The sequence below is a fragment of the Mesoplodon bidens genome, assembly GCF_964165515.1.
Source record: "Mesoplodon bidens genome assembly, chromosome: 8".
In the NCBI taxonomy this organism is placed as follows: Eukaryota; Metazoa; Chordata; class Mammalia; order Artiodactyla; family Ziphiidae; genus Mesoplodon; species Mesoplodon bidens.
Window position 1 is genome coordinate 86962503 of NC_138165.1, and position 21073 is coordinate 86983575.

General features: G+C 33.5%; 1 protein-coding gene across 8 annotated transcripts in view; it reads right to left on the reverse strand.

Annotated features, from left to right (window-relative positions):
- Positions 1-21073, reverse strand: part of KANSL1L (KAT8 regulatory NSL complex subunit 1 like) — a 176473-nt gene that overhangs the window by 111774 nt on the left and 43626 nt on the right. For all 8 annotated transcript variants that reach the window (XM_081242692.1, XM_081242696.1, XM_081242697.1 and 5 more), the window contains exon 3: positions 12507-12648. In XM_081242692.1, the coding sequence (XP_081098818.1) occupies positions 12507-12648 (142 nt within the window). The remainder of the gene's footprint in view (positions 1-12506; positions 12649-21073) is intronic.

A 21073-nucleotide genomic window follows, 5' to 3' on the forward strand; every position in this document is an offset into this window, starting at 1 on the left:
AAGCATTAAACAATATTCATGACTTCCTAACCTCCTCTCCCATCCCTGCACAGCTCAAAGTTTCTGCTCCTTTGAATACATACTAATTTGTCATTCTTAAAACAGATCATGTCGTATGCCTTCAAAATTTAAGGAATCCCTTTTCCAGTTCTATAGGTTCATTAAGCAAACTACTATTTTTCCTCCAAAGTCATACTGAGGCATCACCTCTTTACTGATATATTCTCTGACCTGCAAACCCCTAATGACAGAGTGAAACATTCTCTCTATGCCACATCTATATCTTATTAAAAATACATATCATCCCACATATTGTATTATATTGTAATCAACGTTATTTACATGCTCTATCTCCCCTACCAGAATATAAACTCATGATAGACAGAATTTAAAATTCACCAATCTTTATGGATGTGCAGACTCTACGTGTGGTTTGGCTAACTACATGGTTTGAGGACTCTAATTCCTTCCCTTCTCAGCTATTTCGTTTCAGACCAGTCACCATCAACCTTATAATATTATCTCCATTGTGTCCACAGTTTCACCATGTAGAATACAGTTTCTCACAAAAACAAAGGTAGAATTTTTTTTGTTTTTAGATTCCACATATAAGTGATATCATATGATATTTGGCTTACTTCACTTAGTATGAGAATCTCTAGGTCCATCCATCTTGCTGCAAATGGCATTTTTTCATTATCATTCATCAAAATGATACACATGAACTTATATACAAAACAGAAACAGACCCGCAGACAAAGAAAACAAACTTATGGTTACCAAAGGGGAAAGAGGGGGAAGGATAAATTAAGAGTTTAGGATTAACATATACACACTACTATATATAAAATAGATAACGAACAAGGACCTACTGTATAGCACAGGGAACTACACTGAATATTTTGTAATAACCTATAAGGAAAAAGAATCTGAAAAAACTAGATATATATGTATGTATAACTGAATCACTTTGCTGTACACCTGAAAATAACACATTATAAATGAACTATACTTGAATAAAATATATATGTGTGTATAAATACACACACACACAGCTCATAAAGCTCAATATCAAACAAATAATCCAATCAAAAAATTGGCAGAAGACTTGAATAGACATTTTCCCAAAGAAGACATAAAGATTGTTAACAGGCACATGAAAAGATGCTCAACATCACTAATTATTAGAGAAATGAAAATCAAAACCACAATGAAATATGACCTCACACCTGTCAGAATTGTTACCATCAAAAAGTCTGTAAATAACAAATAAGTGTTGGAGAGAATGTGGAAAAAAGGGAGCCCTGGTACACTGTTGGTGGGAATCTAAATTGGTGCAGCCACTGTGGAAAACAGCATGGAGGTTCCTTAAACGACTAAAAATAGAGTTACCATATCATCCAACAATCACACTCCTGGGTATATGTCCATAAAAAGCAAAACCACTAATTTTAAAAGATACATTCACACCAATGTTCATAGAAGCATTATTTACAATAGCTAAGACATGGAAGCAAACCAAGAGCCCACCAACAAATGATTGAATAAAGAAAATGCAGTGTATATATATACATATATATGTATATATACACAATGGAATACTACTCAGCCATAAAAAAGAATGAAATATTGCCATTTGCGAAAACGTAGATGAATCTAGAGAATATTATGCTTAGTGAAGTCAGACAACGACATATGATATCCCTTATATGTAGAATCTAAAAAATAATACAGATGAATGTATATACAAAACAGAAACAGACTCACAGACATAGAAAACCAACCTATGGTTACCACAGGGAAGAGGGTGTGGGGAGGGACAGATTCGGGGTATAGGATTAGTAGATACAAACTACTATACATAAAATAGATAAGCAAAAAGGGTTTACTATATAACACAGGGAATTATACCCAATATCTTGTAATAACCTGTAATAGAATATAATCTGCAAAAATACTAAATCACTATGCTGTACACCTGACACTAACACAACACTAAAATCAACTATACTTCAAATAAAAATTGCATTAACAGTCAAAAAAAAGATAGAAAGAGATATTTAGCAATATTTAGATTAAATAGGACTTATGGGATTGCATCAGAACTCTTTATATTGTTACTTCTATGGGAAAATATACTTCAAGTTCCAAGTAAACAGCCTATAATTTGGGGGAAACAATATATGCTTAAGCTAGGGAAATTCCGTGTTAAATTTCCCCTGATGGGAAATACAACAGTATTTATTTCTGTAATCATTTGCTCAACTTTTCCCCCATTAAACTAAACCCTAAAAATATAAGAACTCTGTTGATTTATTCATCACTGTATACCCTAAGCACATATTAGGCACCTAATAACTGTGTGTGAAGGAAAAGAATGAAGGAAAGGAGGAGGAAAGGTAGAAAACAAGGAAGGAAAGAGAGATGAATAAATTTTATTTAAAAAATTGCTATAATATAATAACATAGCTTTAATTGCCATTTCTACATCTACATCTTCTTATAAACCTGTCTTCTCCAAATCTCATATTTCTAACTCTATCAGGACATCTCAACATGAACATCTGACAGAACTTGCAAATCAATGTGTGAGAAAGTTAGCTTGTTTTTGTCAAATTCCCTATAAAATAAGCACTTTTTGTCCTTTCCTGGACAGCAGTTCAATAATTAAGAGGGGAGATCATGGTGATGTTTACACAACTATATATTTGTCAAAATTCAGCAAACTGTACAGTTAAAAAGGTGTACTCTGAAAACAAGATAAAGAAAGATAAATCCATAATTAAACACCTGTTAGTTTAAAAAATGTAGAAAATCAAATAAGAAAAATTTTAAGTTACCAGCTAGAAAGGACAGAGTACTTACATAGGAAAAACAATTACATTGATAGTAAACTGCTCATCATTATAAAGAAAACAATGAAATACTATCTTTAAAGGCCTAAGGGAAAATAACTATCAAATCAGAATTTTCTATCAACCTAAAATATCATTGAAGAGTGAGGATAGTATAAAAGTATTTTGAGACATACAAATACAAAGAGAGTTTAAATGTTCAGAGATTAATATCAAAGAATTTACTTCAGCAAGAAGCAAACCAAGAGAGAAAAGATAAAGTAGCAGATATTGCATATTCTTCCCAGTACCCATTTTCCTCTTCTTTTCAAGACCCCATCCCTACCGGAGTTTTAGCTATGCATACAACTTCTCAGTGAAAGACAGTATTATTCAGCTTTCACTCCTACACATGGAGTGTACTCATGCTGTACTCATGTGGCTAAGTTTGGACTAATGGAGTGTGAAACAACATACTGCAACTTCCAAGTCACATCCAACTTAAAGACAAACTATACCACACTTCTCTTCACACTTCCCGAGAGCACAAATGAGAAGACCACAACCCTGTCCCACAGTGCAGTCAACACACCTGAGAGTATGTCAAAGAAGCAAGACAGAAGGAACCCGAGTCCCTGAATGACCCTGTTCAACCAAGTTGCTCTACCAGCATGTACTCACTCTTTATTTTTGAAGCATTATGTATCTTTATAAAGCCATTATATTTGTGAGTTACTTTGTTACAGAAGCTTACTGTAATCCAATTTTATAGACAGAATACAAAAAAATAGCATATTTTTAATGAAATCTGTTAGAAATGTAATTAATTACTGACTGTTAAATAAGTAACTAGATTGAAGCAGATATATATAATGCATAGTTAAATAGCATTAAGATCCATATCTTAAGAAAAAAATAATATAAAAATACTGAGTACTTTTAGTCATTGTTAGAATTACTTGCTCTTATGGAAGTATGTTACAAACTAGGAGTAATGACAAAGAATAAGACTATCATGTATAGCTTTCAGAAGAGCAGAGAGAGAAGAAAGGAATAAAGCAAGTTCCATCAATCCAACGAAAGACAAGTGAAAAACAAACACAAAGAGAGGAAAATAAAAGAAAAAGAAAATTAAAACTACTCAGACTGGATTTTAAAAACCTAGCTAAATGTACCTTATAAAACAAACACCTGGAAGAAAAAAAAATTGTATCTACCTAATAGCATTAGTATTTCAAAGTGTAAGAAGCAAAAACTGACAGAATTACTAGGAGAAACTGAAAAATTCAAAATGATGACAAATATTAATAAATATATATCAAATATATATGTTAGAATTGAAAGATCTAGATATATGAAGATATAAAAGATGTATACAACAAAGTCAACCAGTTTAATAGAGAATTCTATAATCAACAAATAAAGAATATACATTATTTCTACTACACACTGAGCATTTACAAAATTTGATTAGTAGAATGAAATCCATACAAGGTAATCAGTTCACAGACTACAATGCACTTAAATGACAAAACACCAAAAAAAAAAAAAAAAGGATTCATAAGTTCAGGAACATAAAGATGTATTATTAAAAAACTCAGGTTAAAAAGGTAATCACATTGGAAATTAAAACATATTAAAAACAGAACAATGAGAGAATGAAATACATGCTATGCACTCAAGGTAATACTTAAATATGAGCTGAAAATAAGAGTTATAAGGCCAATTAAAAGACACAGAGTGGCTGAATGGATACAAAAAGAAGACCTGTATATATGCTGTCTAAAAGACACTCACTTCGGATCTAAAGACAAACATACTGAAAGTGAGGGTATAGGAAAAAGTCTTCTATACAACTGGACATCAAAAAAAGCTGGAGTAGGAATACTTATATCAGACAAAATAGACTTTAAAATAAAGACTGTTACAAGAGACAAAGAAGGACATTACATAATAATCAAGGGATCAATCCAAGAAGAAGATATAACAATTGTAAATATATATGCACCCAAAATAGTAGCATCTAAATACATAAAGCAAATACTAACAAACATAAAAGGAGACCTCAACAGTAACACAATAATAGTAGGACACTTTAACATCCCACTTATATAAATGGACAAATCATCAAGACAGAAAATCAGTAAGGAAACACTAGCCTTAAATGACATATTAGACCAGAGAAACTTAATATAGATAGATAGATAGATAGAACATTCCATCCAAAAGCAACAGATTACACATGATTTTCAAGTGCACATGGAACATTCTCCAGGATAGATAACATGCTAGGCCACAAAACAAGCCGTGGTAAATTTAAGAAAATTTAAATCATATGAAGCATCTTTCCCGACGACAACGCAATAAGACTAGAAATCAATTACAAGAAAAAAACCACAAACACATGGAAGCTAAACAATAGGATACTAAACAACCACTGGATCACTGAAGAAATCAAAGGGGAAATCAAAAAAATACATGGAGACAAATGAAAACAAAAATACAATGATCCAAAATCTAAGGGATGCAGCTAAAGCAGTTCTAAGAGACAAGTTCATAGCTATACAAGCTTATCTAATGAAACAAGAAAAATTTCCAATAAACAACCTAACCTCACACCTAAAAGAGCTAAGAAAAGAGCAAAGAAAACCTAAACTTAGTAGAAGGAAAGAAATCACAAAGAGCAGGGCAGACATAAATGAAATATATACAAAAACAAAAATGGAGAAGATCAATGAAACTAAGAGATGGTTATTTGAAAAGATAAAATTGATAAACTGTTAACCATACTCATCAAGAAAAAAAGAGGGTCCAAATCAGGAAGATCAGAAATGAAAAAGGAGAAGTTACAACCAAGAGCACATAAATACAAACGATCATAAGAGACTACAATAAACAACTATATACAAATATAGTGGACAACCTAGAAGAAATGAAGAAACTTCTTAGAAAGGTACAATCTCCCAAGACTGAACCAGGAAGAAACAGAAAGTATGAACAGACCAATAACCAGTAATAATAATGAATCAGTAATTAAAAAAAAAAAAGTGCCCAACAAGCAAAAGTCCAAGACCAGTTGGCTTTACAGGTGAATTCAACCAAACATTTACAAAAGAGTTAACACCTATTCTTCTCAAACAATTCCAAAAAATTGTAGAGAAGGGAACACTTTTAAACTCATTCTACAAGGCCAGCATCACCCTGATAACAAAACCAGACAAAGATATCACATGAAAAAGAAATTACAGGCCAATATTACTAATGAACATAGATACCAAAATCCTCAATAAAATATTAGGAAACCAAATCCAAAGATACATTAAAAGGATCATATACCATGATCAAGTGGGATTTTTCTCAAGATTTTTGCAAGTATTTTCAACATATGCAAATCAATCAATGTGATACACCACATTAACAACTTGAAGAATAAAAACCAAATGTCATCTCAATAGATGCAGAAGAAGCTTTTAACAAAATTCAACAGCCATTTATGATACTCTCTAGAAAGTGGGCATAGAGGGAACATACCTGAACATAATAAAGGCCATATATGACAAACCCATCACACTCAGTGGGGAAAAGCTGAAAGCATTTCCTCTAAGATCAGGAGCAAGACAAAGACATCCACTCTTGCCACTTTTATTCAGCATGGTATGGAAGTCCTACCCATAGCAAGCAGGAAAGAAAAAGAAATAAAAGGAATCCAAACTGGAAAGCATAAAACTATCACTGTTTGCAGTTGACATGATACTAAGAAAATCCTATAGATACCATGAAAAAACTACCAGAGTTCATCAATGAATTCAGTAAAGTTGCAGGATACAAAACTAATATACAGAAATCTGTTCAATTTCTATACACTAACAAGAAACTAGCAGAAAAAGAAATCAAGGAAACAATCCCAATTACAATCACATCAAAAAGAATAAAATACCTAGGAATAAATTTACCTAAGGTGTTAAAAGAGGTATACTTGGAAAAGTATAAGATGCTGATGAAAGAAACTGAAAGCAATACAAACAGATGGAAAGATATATGGTGTTTATGGATTAGAAGAATTAATATTGTGGGACTTCTCTGGCAGTCCAGTGGTTAAGATTAAGAATCTGCACTCCCACTGCAGGGGACACAGGTTCAATCCCTGGTCAAGGAACTAAGATCCTGCATGCCATGCAGTGCAGCCAAAAAAAAAAAAAAAAAAAAGAAAAGAAGAATTAATATTGTTAAAATGACCATACTATCCAGGACAATCTACAGATTCAATGCAATCCCTATCAAAATACAATACCAAGGGCATTTTTCACAGAGCTAGAATGAAAACTTGTAAAATTTGTATGGAAATAAAAAAGACCCCAAATAGCCAAAACAATCTTGGAAAAGAGTAACAGAGCTAGAGGAATGACACTCCCTGACTTCAGACTATACTACAAAGCTACAGTAATCAAACAGTATGGTACTGGCCCAAAAATAGACACATAGATCAATGGAATAGAATAGACAGCCCAAAAATAAATACATGCAGCTATGGTCAATTAATCTATAAAAAAGGAGGCAAAAATATACAATGGAGAAAAGACAGGCTCTTTATTAAGTGGTGCTGGGAAAACTAGACAGCTACATGTAAAAGAATGATATTAGAAAATTCTCTAACATCATATACAAAAATAAACTCAAAATGGATTAAAGATTTAAATGTAAGACTGGAAACCATAAAACTCCTAGAAGAAAACATAGGCAAAACACCCTTTGAAATAAATTGTAGCAATATTTTTTTGGATCTGTCTCCAAAAGCAAAGGAAATAAAAGCAAAAATAAACAAATAGGACCTAATTAAACTTACAGTCTTTTGTACAGCAAAGGAAACCATCAACAAAATGAAAAGACAACCGACTGAATGGGAGAAAATATTTGCAAATGATATGACCAGTAAGGGGTTAATATCCAAAATTTATAAACAGCTCATACAACTCAACAGCAAAAAAACCCAAACAACCCAATCAAAAAATGGGCAGAAGACCTAAAAAGAAATTTTTCCAAAGAAGACTTACATGTGGCCAATAGGCACATGAAGAAATGTTCAACACTGTTAATCATCAGAGAATGTAAATTAAAACCACAATAAGATATCACCTCACACCTGTCTGAATGGCCATCATCAAAAAGAACCCAAATAATAAATGTTGTCAAGGATGTGGAGAAAGGGGAACCCTCGTACATTTTTGGTGGGAATGTATATGTATGTATTTTTGGTGCAGCCACTGTGGAAAACATTATGAAGGTTTCTCAAAAAACTAAAAATAGAGCTACCATATGACCCAGGAATTCCACTCCTGGGTATATATCTGAAAAAAAATAATTCAGAAAGATACATACACCCCAATGTTCATAGCAGCATTGTTTACAATTGCCAAGATATGGAAGCAAACTAAGTGTCCAGCAACAGAGGAATGGATAAAGAAGATGTAAGATACACACACACACACACACACACACACACATACACAAACACACAATGGAATACTACTTATCCATAAAACAGAATAAAATTTTGCCACTTGCAACAACGTGGATGGATTTGGAGGATGTTAGACTAAGTGAAATAAGTCACACAGAGAAAGACAAATACTGTTTGATATCACTTATATGTGGAATCTAAAAAATAAAACAACAAAATTTGATGGTCAATTACACTGAGGCCCAATCTCATTATATTTGGGAATAATTAAATTAAAACAGTAATAATATTTCACTCATTATACTGCAAAAATTAAGAGACCAAAAAATTCAAAAAGTTCACAAGGATGTGGAAAACCAGGAGCTCTCATGAACTGCCAGTGGGAATATTAATTATCCAATCACATAAGTGGTATAGGAAAGCATATACAGCCATGCCTAAGATCAAGCATTTCCACTTTTAGGCATATACCCAAGAAAAGCTCTCCATAGGTTCACCAAAAAACACATAAAATACAGTCACTGATGTATTGTTTTTACTGGCATAAAAACTGAAACAATGTACATGTCTGTTAATAGAAAATAGGAGAAGAGATAAACATCCATTGTATTTATAAAATTTCATTCCATTCGTACAATTAAGTGTCATACAGGAAGTATAAATATGTATAAAAATTATGCTGAGCAAAAACAAGCAAGTTGCAAAAGAGTTTGTAGTATAAATATAACTTATATAGACTTTAGAAGCATGAAAAACAAATTTTATTTATAGATACAGATAAATACCTATGGGCCAATAAATATTCATAAAAATATTACCTATCAATACATGTTGGAGTCAGGGAGGAGGAGAAGACAAGATGGCAGAGTAGAAAGATCTGAGCTCACCCCTTCTTATGGAAACACCAAAATCACAATTAACTGCTGAACAACCACTGACAAAAAAAATGCTGGAACCTATCAAAAAAGATACCCTACATCCAAAGACAAAGAAGAAGCACAAGGAGACAGTAGGAGGGGAGCAATAATGATAAAATCAAATCCCATACACACCAGGTGGGCTACCCAAAAACAGGAAAATAATTATACCACAAAAGTTATCCCACAGGAGTGAAAGTTCTGAGCTCCACATCTAGCTCCCCAGCCTGGTGGTCTGGCAACGGGAGGAGGATCCCCCAGAGAATCTGGCTTTGAATGCCAGCAGGGTTTGATCATAGAAATGCTACAGGCCTGGGGGAAACAGAAACTTTACTCATGGAGGGTGAACACAGGGCCTCAAGCACACTAGGACCCGGGGGGAAAAGCGGTGACTTCATAAGAGACTGGACCAGACTTACCTGCTAGTATTGGAGGGTCTCCTGTGGAGGTGGGGGGCAGCTGTGGCTCACTGCAGTGATAAGGATACTGTGGGCAGCAGTTTTGGGGAGTACTCATTGGCATGAGCCCTTTTGGAGGCCACAATTTTCTCACCAAGACCTGGACCCACCCAACAGCCTGGAGCCTCCAGTTCTGGGATGCCTCAGGACAAACAACCAACAGGATGGGAACACAGTTCCACCCATCAGCAGACAGGCTGCTTAAAGTTTTCCTGAGTAAACAGCTGCCCAATAAACACACCCCGACACAGCCCTGCCCACCAGAGGGACAAGACCCAGCTCCATCCACCAGTGGGCAGCTACCAGTCTCTCCCATCAGGAAGCCTGCACAAGCTTCTTAGACAGCCTCATCCACTAGGGGGCAGACAGCAGAAGCAAGAAGAACTACAAACCTGCAGCCTGAAGAACAGAAACCACAATCACAGAAAGTTACACAAAATGAGACGGCAGAGGATTATGTCTCAGATGAAGGAAAAACATAAAACCCCAGAAAAAACAACTGAATGAAGTGGAGATAAGCAACCTTCTGGAAAAAAAAGTTCAGAATAATGATAATGAAGACGATCCAGGATCTTGGAAAAAAGATGGAGGCAAAGATCAAGAAGATACAAGAAATGTTTAACAAAGACCTAGAAGAACTAAAGAACAAACAAACAGAGATGAACAATACAATAAATGACATGAAAAACACACTAGAAGGAATCAATAGCAGAATAACTGAGGTGGAAGAACGGATAAGTGAACTGGAAGAGAGAATGGTGGAAATCACTGCTGCAGAACAGAATAAAGATAAAAAGAATGAAAAGAAGAGGACTTCCCTAACATGGGAAAGGAAAGTGTCACCCAAGTCCAGGAAGCACAGAGAGTCCCAAGGAGGAAAATGCTGAGACACATAGTAATCAAATTGACAAAAATTAAAGACAAAGAAAAAATATTAAAAGCAACAAGGGAAAAGCAACAAATAACTTATAAGGAAACTCCCATAAGGTTATCAGCTGATTTCTCAGCAGGCCAGAAGGGAGTGGAATGATATATTTAAAGTGATGAAGGGAAGAACCTACAACCAAGAATACTCTACCCAGCAAGGCTCTCATTCAGATTCAATGGAGAAATCAAAAGCTTTACAGATAAGCAAAAGCTAAGAGAATTCAGCACCACCAGATCAGCTTTGCAACAAATGCTAAAGGAATTTCTCTAAGTGGAAAAGAAAAGGCTGCAACTAGGAACAAGAAAGTTACAAATGGAAAAGCTCACCAATAAAGGCAAACATACAGTAAAGGTAGGAAATTACCTGCACACAAATCAAAACCAGCAACTGTAAGAGGAGAGCACAAATGCAGGATATTGGAAATGCATTTGAAATTAAAAGACCAGCAACTTAAAACAATCTTGTTTATATACAGACTGCTATATCAAAATCTCATGGGAATTGCAAACTGAAAATCTACAATAGATACACACGGAAAAAAGAAAAACGAATCCAAACACAACACTAAAGTTAGTCATTAAATCTCAAGAGAAGAGAAAAAAAGATGAAGGGAAGAAAAAACACCTACAAAAACAAATCCAAAACAACAAAATGGCAATAAGAACAAACATAAACTTCACGGAACAGCATGGAGGTTCCTTAAAAAACTAAAAATAGAACTACCATATGATCCAGCAATCACACTCCTGGGCATATATCTGGAGAAAACCATAATCCAAAAGTACACATGCACCCCAGTGTTCACTGCAGCACTGTTTACAATGGCCAAGATATGGAAGCAACCAAAATGTCCACCAACAGAGGAATGGATAAATATGTGGAATATATATATGATGGAATATTACTCAGCCATTAAAAAGAATGAAATAATGCCATTTGCAGCAACATGGATGGACTTGGAGATTACCATACTAAGTGAAGTAAGTCAGACAGAGAAAGACAAATATCCTATGATATCGCTTATGTGAGGAATACAAAAAAAAAGAGATACAAATAAACCTATTTACAAAACAGAAACAGACTCACAGACTTAGAGAACAAACTTATGGTTACCAGGGGGGAAGGGGGAGGGGGAGAAATAGGTTGGGAGTTTGGGAATGATATGTACACACTGCTATATTTAAAATATATAACCAACAAGGACCTACTGTATAGCACAGGGAACTCTACTTAATACTGTGTAATAACCTAAATGGGAAAAGAATTTGAAAAAGAATAGATACATGTATGTATATAACTGAATCACTTTGTTATACACCTGAAACTAACACAGCATTGTTAATCAACTATACACCAATATAAAATAAAAATCTTTTAAAATATGTTGGTATCAGTGACATAGGGAAAGGGAACGGGATCAGGAAGGATTATACAAGTACTTCAATTGTAAGGTAATGCTTTATTATTCTAAAAACAAAACCCAAACTAGTAAAAATTTAATATTTGATAAATTTGGGGGTGGGTACACAGGTATTCATTATATTGCTTTCTAGAACATTTTTATGTGTTTATAATTTTTCTTAAAACAAACAAAAAACTCTAAAGAGATTCCAATAAGATACACTCAGAATTTCTCACATATGTTAAAATAAATGCCAACAAAGTAGAGGTTTATAAAAAATGTTTATCATTTCTATTAACTGGAATCCAATAAAGAAATTCTTAACTGCTCAATATGATAAAATGTTTGTGATAAGTTACAAAAATAGTTTCAACTTACAAAATTAATATATCAAAAATCTTAACATTAACTACATTTTTATAAAGCCTAATAACAATTATTTTGTGTGGAGAGATGAGAAGAAACTAAAACTAATAATATTTTTTTAAATAGAAGAGCACACACAATACCTTGGAGGCACGAATCTGCCTGTGAACATCCGTTAGTTGTTGGATTTTGTATTCTAGCTCTGAAATCTGGGCTTGAAGCCACGTCCAACGGCTGCCAACTCTTGCTCTGTCTACAAGCCACTTCCATTCAGTACTACAGTTACTGTGAACAAGACAAACACAGTTAGTCAAAGCACAAAGACAATCAAGTTTTCACAGAGATTGCTTAATAGCTTTCTTGACTCTTGTCATACAATCCCAAATTACTTTATAAAACATCTAATTATATGAAAGAATGGTATATCAACTTCTCAAAGATTTGATTTCCTTATCTTTCTATCCCACAAACATCTGTTTTTATTCAATATTGTGTACCCAGTAGTAGGATAATCTCCTTGCTATTTAATACTTTATTAATGGTCAAGGGCTGAAACAGAAGTAGGCCAGCAAAGGAAAAGAAACAAGAATGACAATACTAACACCATGTAAAAACTGTTACATGAGCCTTTTATATGTAAGTAGATGTCAAGTATAGGACAAGTCATTTGAACTGTGCTAGATCTAAATCCATGTAACAAACCATAGAGTACTCAATTTTACTAAATGTAATTTTCATTTGCTAGAACAGGAATCAATTTTTTAATGTCAAAAATTATCAAAAATATGAATGCTCTGCTACATTTCAATAAACATATCAAATATACAAATTCTGAGATGTTTATTAAGATAAACAGCTTGTTAAAAACTTTATTCCTAGGATTCAGAGCTCAGAGATGAGAAAGAATTTATATACAGCCTTTCTTCCATGCACATTTGAAAATAAGGGTTGAACCTTACTTAATTAGCTCCTCTATCTTTTGGCAAGGGCACTGCTCTAATCCACAGTTTGTGAGATTACAAATTAATTACCTTAAGAAAATATTTCAACCACTCCAACTAGAAAACAATCACTTAGAGTGAGGGGGGAGCAGAGGGAGAGAGAGACAGACACAGAGGAGAGAGAGAGAGAGAGAGAGAGAGAGAGAGAGAGAGAAAGAGAGAGAGAGAGAGCGAGGGAGAGGGAGTTTGTGTGTGTGTGGTGTTTGGGATAATTAATTAGGAGCTTCATACTGCCAAGGAAGAAATTGAAGAAAGCATAACAGAAGAAATTGAAAGTATAACTGAAGGGAAGTAACTACTTAATGGCAAAACACAAACTTCATGAAAAACTTGTCTAAAAATTTCATTTATTGTCAAAACCCATATAATGCACAACGCTGAAAGTGAACCCTACCTAATGTAAACTATGGACTTTGAGTGATAATGATGTGTCAATGTAGGTTCATAGATTGTTACAAATTCACTACCTTTGTGCAGTATGTTGATAGTGGGGGAAGTCATCTGTGTAAGGACAGGGGATATATAGGAAGTCTGTATTTTCCACTCAATTTTGTTGTAAACCTAAAACTGCTCTAAAAAATAAACTTTATTAATTTTTACACATTTAACCATAATGAAATATCTTTCATATAAACTTTAGCCAAAGAAAACATTTATGCTAAGAGATCATTTGTTGTCAGAGAAACAGAATTATTGTAACTCTACTACACAGAATTTATTAATTATAACAGATTTTATGTCAATGTTCTCAAAAAACTTTTTTTTTCAGATTCTAATTACATACAATGTGACTGCAGAGACTGCCATATAAATTAGGACTTCTCTTGGTATTATTATTCAGTTTATAGTTATTATTGTGATTTTGCAAATGTGACACTATTTTAAATCACATTTTCATAACTATGGACAAAATAAAAAATGCCTATTCAAAATACACTATTCACAGATAACAATACTAACTGCCAATTATGAAATTAGTGAAGAAGGCAAGGACCATATCATGCAGTAGTTGCACAGGTAAGGGCAAAGTGTTGGATTTTATGCAAAAAGGAAGTTATTGGTGAGATAGTAACAAAATTTTTTTTTTCCAAGCACTCTAGCTACTAGGTAGAGAAAGCATTGTAGTGGAACATAAGAGTAAATAAGGAAACCAATTAGGATGCAACTATAATAATCTAAATGTGGTACAGATAATTGTGATCTCTAATTATTTCGTGTGCTGTCCTACATTTCCCAGCCTTCACTGCACTTAAGTTGGAGCCATGTGACTAGCTCTGACCAACAGGTTGTGAGCAAAAGTGATAAAGTCATTTCTAGTCCATCTGACCAACTTCAAAGCCACTGTGCAGATATTATTGCTACAAGATGGAAGAGGATCACAGCTCAAACCACACTGGACTTTACGTAAGCCACAGTAAACCTTTGTTGTGCAAAATTACTGAGATTAGAAGGTTAATGTGTTACTCTAGAGCTTACTGTGACTAAAACAATGAATAGAAGATGAAAATGGCCTGGACTGGAAATGGGGTGGGAGATAAAGAAGAGATGAAGATAAGAGGATGGATTCAAGGTTGATTTTAAAGTAGATAGGACTTGAAGAAGTATGATGTGGAAGTAAGCATGCGGAAATCAAAGATGACCTTAAACATTGTTTCATTAAATTTTGCTCCAGTCAGAAAATTTCCCTATAACATGCAACTTTGCTGGGTTGTCAAACTGATTATTAGCTCATGGAAATAGAGAAAAATAAAAGTTTATGGAGTTAATGTTATTGTACTTCTAATAAAAATACTGATACTGAAACTAAGTTTACAAAAATCATTTTTATGTTCATATGTGACATTAAATTATCCTAACATAGAAAAAGTAGTAATATCAGATTTAAGTAAACTAAATAATACTGGGGCTTTGTAATAAGTGAAATGAATTTTCTGTAAAGGATACCTTATTCTACATTTTAACAGGAGTAAAATCTGTTTGCTATGCTTAAAAATGGTAACCAATCTTTCCCATCAAAAATGTTCTCTTGCTTGAAAATATGTCTTTCTAAAAAATAACTATGGTTGTAAACATGTTACAGATATGTATATGGCTCATTCAAAGGAGATTGACACCTGTTGTACCTCAAACACAAAACGTTTTATGTAAACAATTTATATAACCACTGATGTAATGGCTTATATCTTAGAGTGTAACCAATCAGAACACAGCTGATGCAACAACAAACTAATAAGAATGTGAGGCAAACCCAGAGTGTCTAGACTCCTCAGTCAGCATATAAGCCTGGTCTGCCAGGCCACTAAGAAGATTTACTCCTTACATCTCTCTGGAGTGTGTTGAACTGATCAAAGACCAACACATGCCCTAATCTTCACTGGAAATAGGAGCCCCTACTTCTAGTGAAGATCAGGGCAAATACATCCATGAGTGGAGACCACCTGGGCAGTGAGACTAGTCAGTCCTCAGAAAGGCAGCACATGCCTTCATTCCTCATCCTTACTTGTTTGCAGTCACAACTTAACTTACTGATGGAAATAAGCACAAGTTGTTTAAACCAAGTGGTTTTCAGTACAATTTCTCTTGGTATTAAATTCTGGTCAACATCTTGAATCTACATCACTGTTTTGTTGTTGTTGTTTTGTTTGTTCTGTTCTCTCTCTACATCACTGTTTTAACCTTGAAGTGTAGTTTGTTCCTCAGAATAAGACAGAGCTTTCTAATATTATACCTTAAGTTACCAAGACTTAAAGAAAAACTTGCATAATTTTGCCTTTAATAGAGTTTGTTAGCTTAGTAATAAAAATGAATTAACTATGATTTAAAAAATAAAAAAATAAGATCCAACTGTAAAAAATTATAATTCCAAGAAAAATGAGTTTTATCCTGGGGAAAATTACATTAAATTAGGCCAAATTTCTCCACTGGTGTTTGCTCACCTAGGAAGAGCTTAGCCTTCCCTGGAATTTGATTCCTTTAGACCAGGGGATAGCAAATTTTTCTGTAAGGAGGCAGACAGGAAATATTTGTTTTGTGGCCACAGAGTCTCTTTAATAACTACTCAACTCTCCTGTTATAGCATGAGAGCAGTCATAAATGAATGGGTGTAATGATGTTTCAATAAAACTTTGTCTACAAAAACAGACAATAGGCCAGATTTGGTCCATGGGCCATAGTTTTTCAATTCCTGATGTGGAACATGTTTTCATTGCTTCCTATGCTTCCCAAGGGATTATGACTTCCTTTAATGAAGTGTCTTTTTAAATCTTTTGCTCATATTTAATTGGCTACCTTCTTGTTCATATAAGACTGTCAGACTGTATGTATTGGAAATACTTATAGCTCCCAATCTATAGCTGGCCTTTCATTTTCCTAAAGGTATCTTTTGAGCAGCAAAAGATTCTAATTTTGATGAAGCCCAATTTTTCAAACCTCCCTTTTATAGATCTTTTTATGTCCTAAGAAATATTTACTTAACATGAAGTCATAAAGATTTATTCATGTTTCTAAAATACCAAAAAGTTTTAGTGTTTTTACTTTTAGATCTATAATCCAATTCAAGTCAAGCTCTGTGTATTGGTCCAGGTAAGGGTCCAGATTCATTATTTTCTATAGGATATCTAGTTCCTGAACCATTTGTTGAAAAGATTCTATAATCCTTTAATAGAAAAAAAACCCCAAAAAACTATCCTTGACTAGATAAAAGACTATCTATATGAATACTACATGTTGTATATACACTTATATACACACAGAGAGCACTTAGGATATCTATCTATCATCTATCTACCTACCTATGTCAACACCGTGACCCAATACGACACTATTATTGCAGTTTAGAGTAATTCTTAAAATCCAGTAAATTCTTCAACTTTGTTATTTCTCAATACTGTTTTGACAATTCTAAATTTGAGAATCAGCTTGTCAATCTCTTAAAAAAAAGAGCAGCATTTTGATAAGGATTTCATTGCATCCATGGATCTACTGGTGGAGAATTAACACAACACTGAATCTCTTAATCAATGTATAAGGTATTATTTCTCTGTGTATTTATGTACTGGTAATTTCTCTCAGCTATGTTTTGTAGAGTTTTAAAATTTTATCTCTATGTATTCCATGTTTATGGAAGCTAGTATATAGCATTCATAAATTGTTTGGATGATAGTATATAAAAATACAGTTGATTTTTATGTGGTGACCTTATATACTTTGACCTTGTTAAATTCACTTAGGAGTTTTAGTATCTTCCTCATAACAAAGTCCTTAGGACTTTCTATATATATTATCATGTCAACTGCAAATAAAGACAGTTTGATTTATTTTTAATCTGGAATACTTTTATTATTTTTCTTATCTTACTGCACTGGCTATGAATTCTAGTATAACATTAATTATAAGCTGTGTGAATGGACATCCTTACCTTCTTCCTAATCTTACAGAGAAAGCATTCAGTCTTTCATCATTAAATGTAATGTTAGCTGTATACTTTTTATAAATGTCCTTCTTCATCAGACTGAAGAAGTTTCTGTCTATTCTGGGTTTCTTGTGAATTTTTATCATGAGTAGGTTCAAATTTTGTCAAATAGTTTTTTGGTATCTCTGGAAATGATCATATGCTGTTTCTCCTTTTTTCTTTAATTGGTTTTAAGCAATAAAATCAACCTTGCTTCCTGGCATAAACCCCTTTGGTCATGATTCATTTTGTAATATGTTTTGCTAGATTCTGTTTGTTATTTCATTAGGGATATTTTGCATCTACAGTCAAAAGAGATATTGATCTATTTTCCTGCAATGTCTTTATCTGATTTTAAAATCAAGCTAATGCTGACCTCATAAAATGAGTCAAGAAGTGTTCCCTCTTCTATTTTTTGAAGGAGTTTTTATAAGATTGTAATTGTTTACTCCTTAAGTTTCAATAAAATTAATCAGTGAAGCCATCTTGGCTTGGAGTTTCCTATAGGGAAAGATTTACATTATTAATTTATCTAATTGACATAAGGTTTTTCAAGCTTTCTATTTCTTCTTCTGTCAGTTTTGGTAATTTGTGTCTTTCAAGCACTTAGTCCATCTAAGTTATTGAACTTACTGGCATGAAATTGCTCATACTATTCCCTAATTATTCTATTAATGCCTATAATATCTACAGTGATGCTTTTCTTTCCTGCTTTGGTATTTTTTTTCCTGATTGATCTAGCTGGATATTTATCAACTTAATCTTTTCAAAGAACCAGCTTTGGTTTCACTGATTCTTCTCTGTTGCTTTTGTGTTTTACATTAATTGATTTCACTTTTTATCAGTTTTTCCTTCTTGCTTTGGATTTAAGTTGCTCATTTTTTGCAGCTTCTTAAGAGGGAGGCTTATGCCTTTACACCTTCCTTCTTTTCTAATATAAGCATTTATAACCATAAATTTTCATGTAAGCATTGCATCCCACAAAATTTGATATGCTGTATTTTCATTATCATTCCATTAAGAACACTTTATAGATTCTCTTGTGATTTTTTTCTTTGATCTAAGCTTTACTTGGAAATGTAGAGTTTAATTTCCATATATTTTTAGACATAAATATTTGCCATTTCCTACTACTTCTTTCCATTGTGCAGAACTGAGTTTTCACTCAGTATTATTTTCTTTCAGCCTGAAGATCATTTTACGATTTCTTATAATATAGGTATATTGACAGGAAATTTTCTCACTTTGCTTATTTGGAAATATTATTTTGCTTTTGTTTTTAAAAATAATTTTAGGTTGATTTCTTTTTTTCCTTTCAGCCCTTTAAACATATCATTCCACTGTTTTCTAGCTTGCTTACCTTCTGATGAGAAGTCAGCAGTCATTTTTTTTTTTTTTGCTTCCCTTTATAAAATGTTTTTTTTCCTCCTCTTAATGCTTTTAAGATTTTTTTCTATATCACTAGAACTTGGTGATTTGACTACAATACACCGTGGTGTGGTTTTGTTTGTAATCCTGCTTGTGATTTATTGGGATTCTTAGATCTGTAGTTTTATGATTTTTCCTTTTAAGTCCTTGAGCATACTTACCATATTTGAGATATTTTAAAGTCTTTGACAACTAATCTGTCAAAGACAGACATCTCTGTCATTCCTGTCTGTTTCTATTGATGATTTTTCTCCTCCTTTGTATGTCTAGTAGTTCATGTGTATGTATACATATGTGTATGTATGTATGTAAATACACACACATTTATTATGGATGCTATGAATATGATATTGTTAAATTTCTGGATTTTATGGTCTTCCTTTAAAGAGTGATAAATTTTGCTTCAATAGGTTATTAAATTACTTAATGTTCAACTTCATTCTTTTCAGATTCCTTCTAAGATTTGTTAGAGCACGTATAGAGTAGCCAATTGTCATCAGGTCAGACTCAGCCTTACTCTTTGACGTGTGACCAATCTGTGGTCTCTAGTGAATACCCCAGATGTTCAACAAAGTCTCTCCACTCTACATATTCATAACTCAAACATCTCTTAACCTTGTATGAGCATTGGAAGTTGTTCAGATTACATTTCCTAATAACTTTTTGTGTGCCCTTATGGAGTTTCACCTACACACACAGAGCTTAGTATTTAACAAAGGTCTCAAGGCAACCACATGAAGATTTATGATGCTCTTTCTTTGCATACATAGGTCCCTACTCTTTAGTATTCTGATCTAACGATTCCAGCTATCTCCTCCTCCCCAAATCCAATCTTTATTTCAATCAAGCAGGACCATTGTGCTCTACTTGGCTTTCCTCTCCCTGCACCAGATATCTGAAAGTGCCTCCAGGCAGAAAACCAGGGCAATCACAGGGCTCACCTCATCTGTTTCTCTTTTTCAGGAATCACTGAACCTCTGACCTCTGCTGCCATTTTCTGAAAATAATGACTGTTTCATATATTTTTGTCTAGATATTTACAGCCAAAGAGAAAGAATAGCACCAGTGAATCCACTCCATTATGGTTAGAAATCAAAGAACTTTTATATGTGTTTGTGTGTGTGTGAGATATCTCTAAAATGTTTCTATTTTGTTTCAAATATTTTATATTCAAAATTTCACTGCCTTTAAAAAAAAACTACAGTTGCAGTTTAAGACCAAAATCTTAACAACAACAACAACAAAAATTGAAAGTGCTTCATGGATTCCTTTTTTGGGTGTTCCTGGACTATTTCATGAAAGCAGAGCTGTTTATCCATCTTATATAACACATCTATCTACCTTTCAACTGTTCTATAAGAAAAACAGTTAATTTATGTTTGAGCCACTACAGTTTTAAGTCTCTTTTTTACAACTTAGCCTTTATGCTAAATGTTATAGAAATTCTTAGGACCAACAGAGTGGGTTATAAGATAAATCCAAATCATTTCTATGGAGGTAGGACAGAAAGCAGATAGGAAAGAGACATAGGTTGGTGATCCTTTCTATACTACACTATACTATATATACTATACTAGCAAAATATGACCATTTAAAAGAGAAACCAAGTGCCTACCAAGACTATAGTTCTAGCAGAAGCAGCTAGAAAAAGTCATAATGTTGTAATGAATTGACTATTACTTGCTGTTTTAAGCCTGATAAATGAATGAATTTAGGCAAGAATTAGTTCATTTATAAGCAGAGAAAAAAAGAATACAACTCTGCTTAGGAAGGCTCTCTGACTACAGCCTACTTCTAACTTAATGGATAATCCAATAACACAGGGTACCTT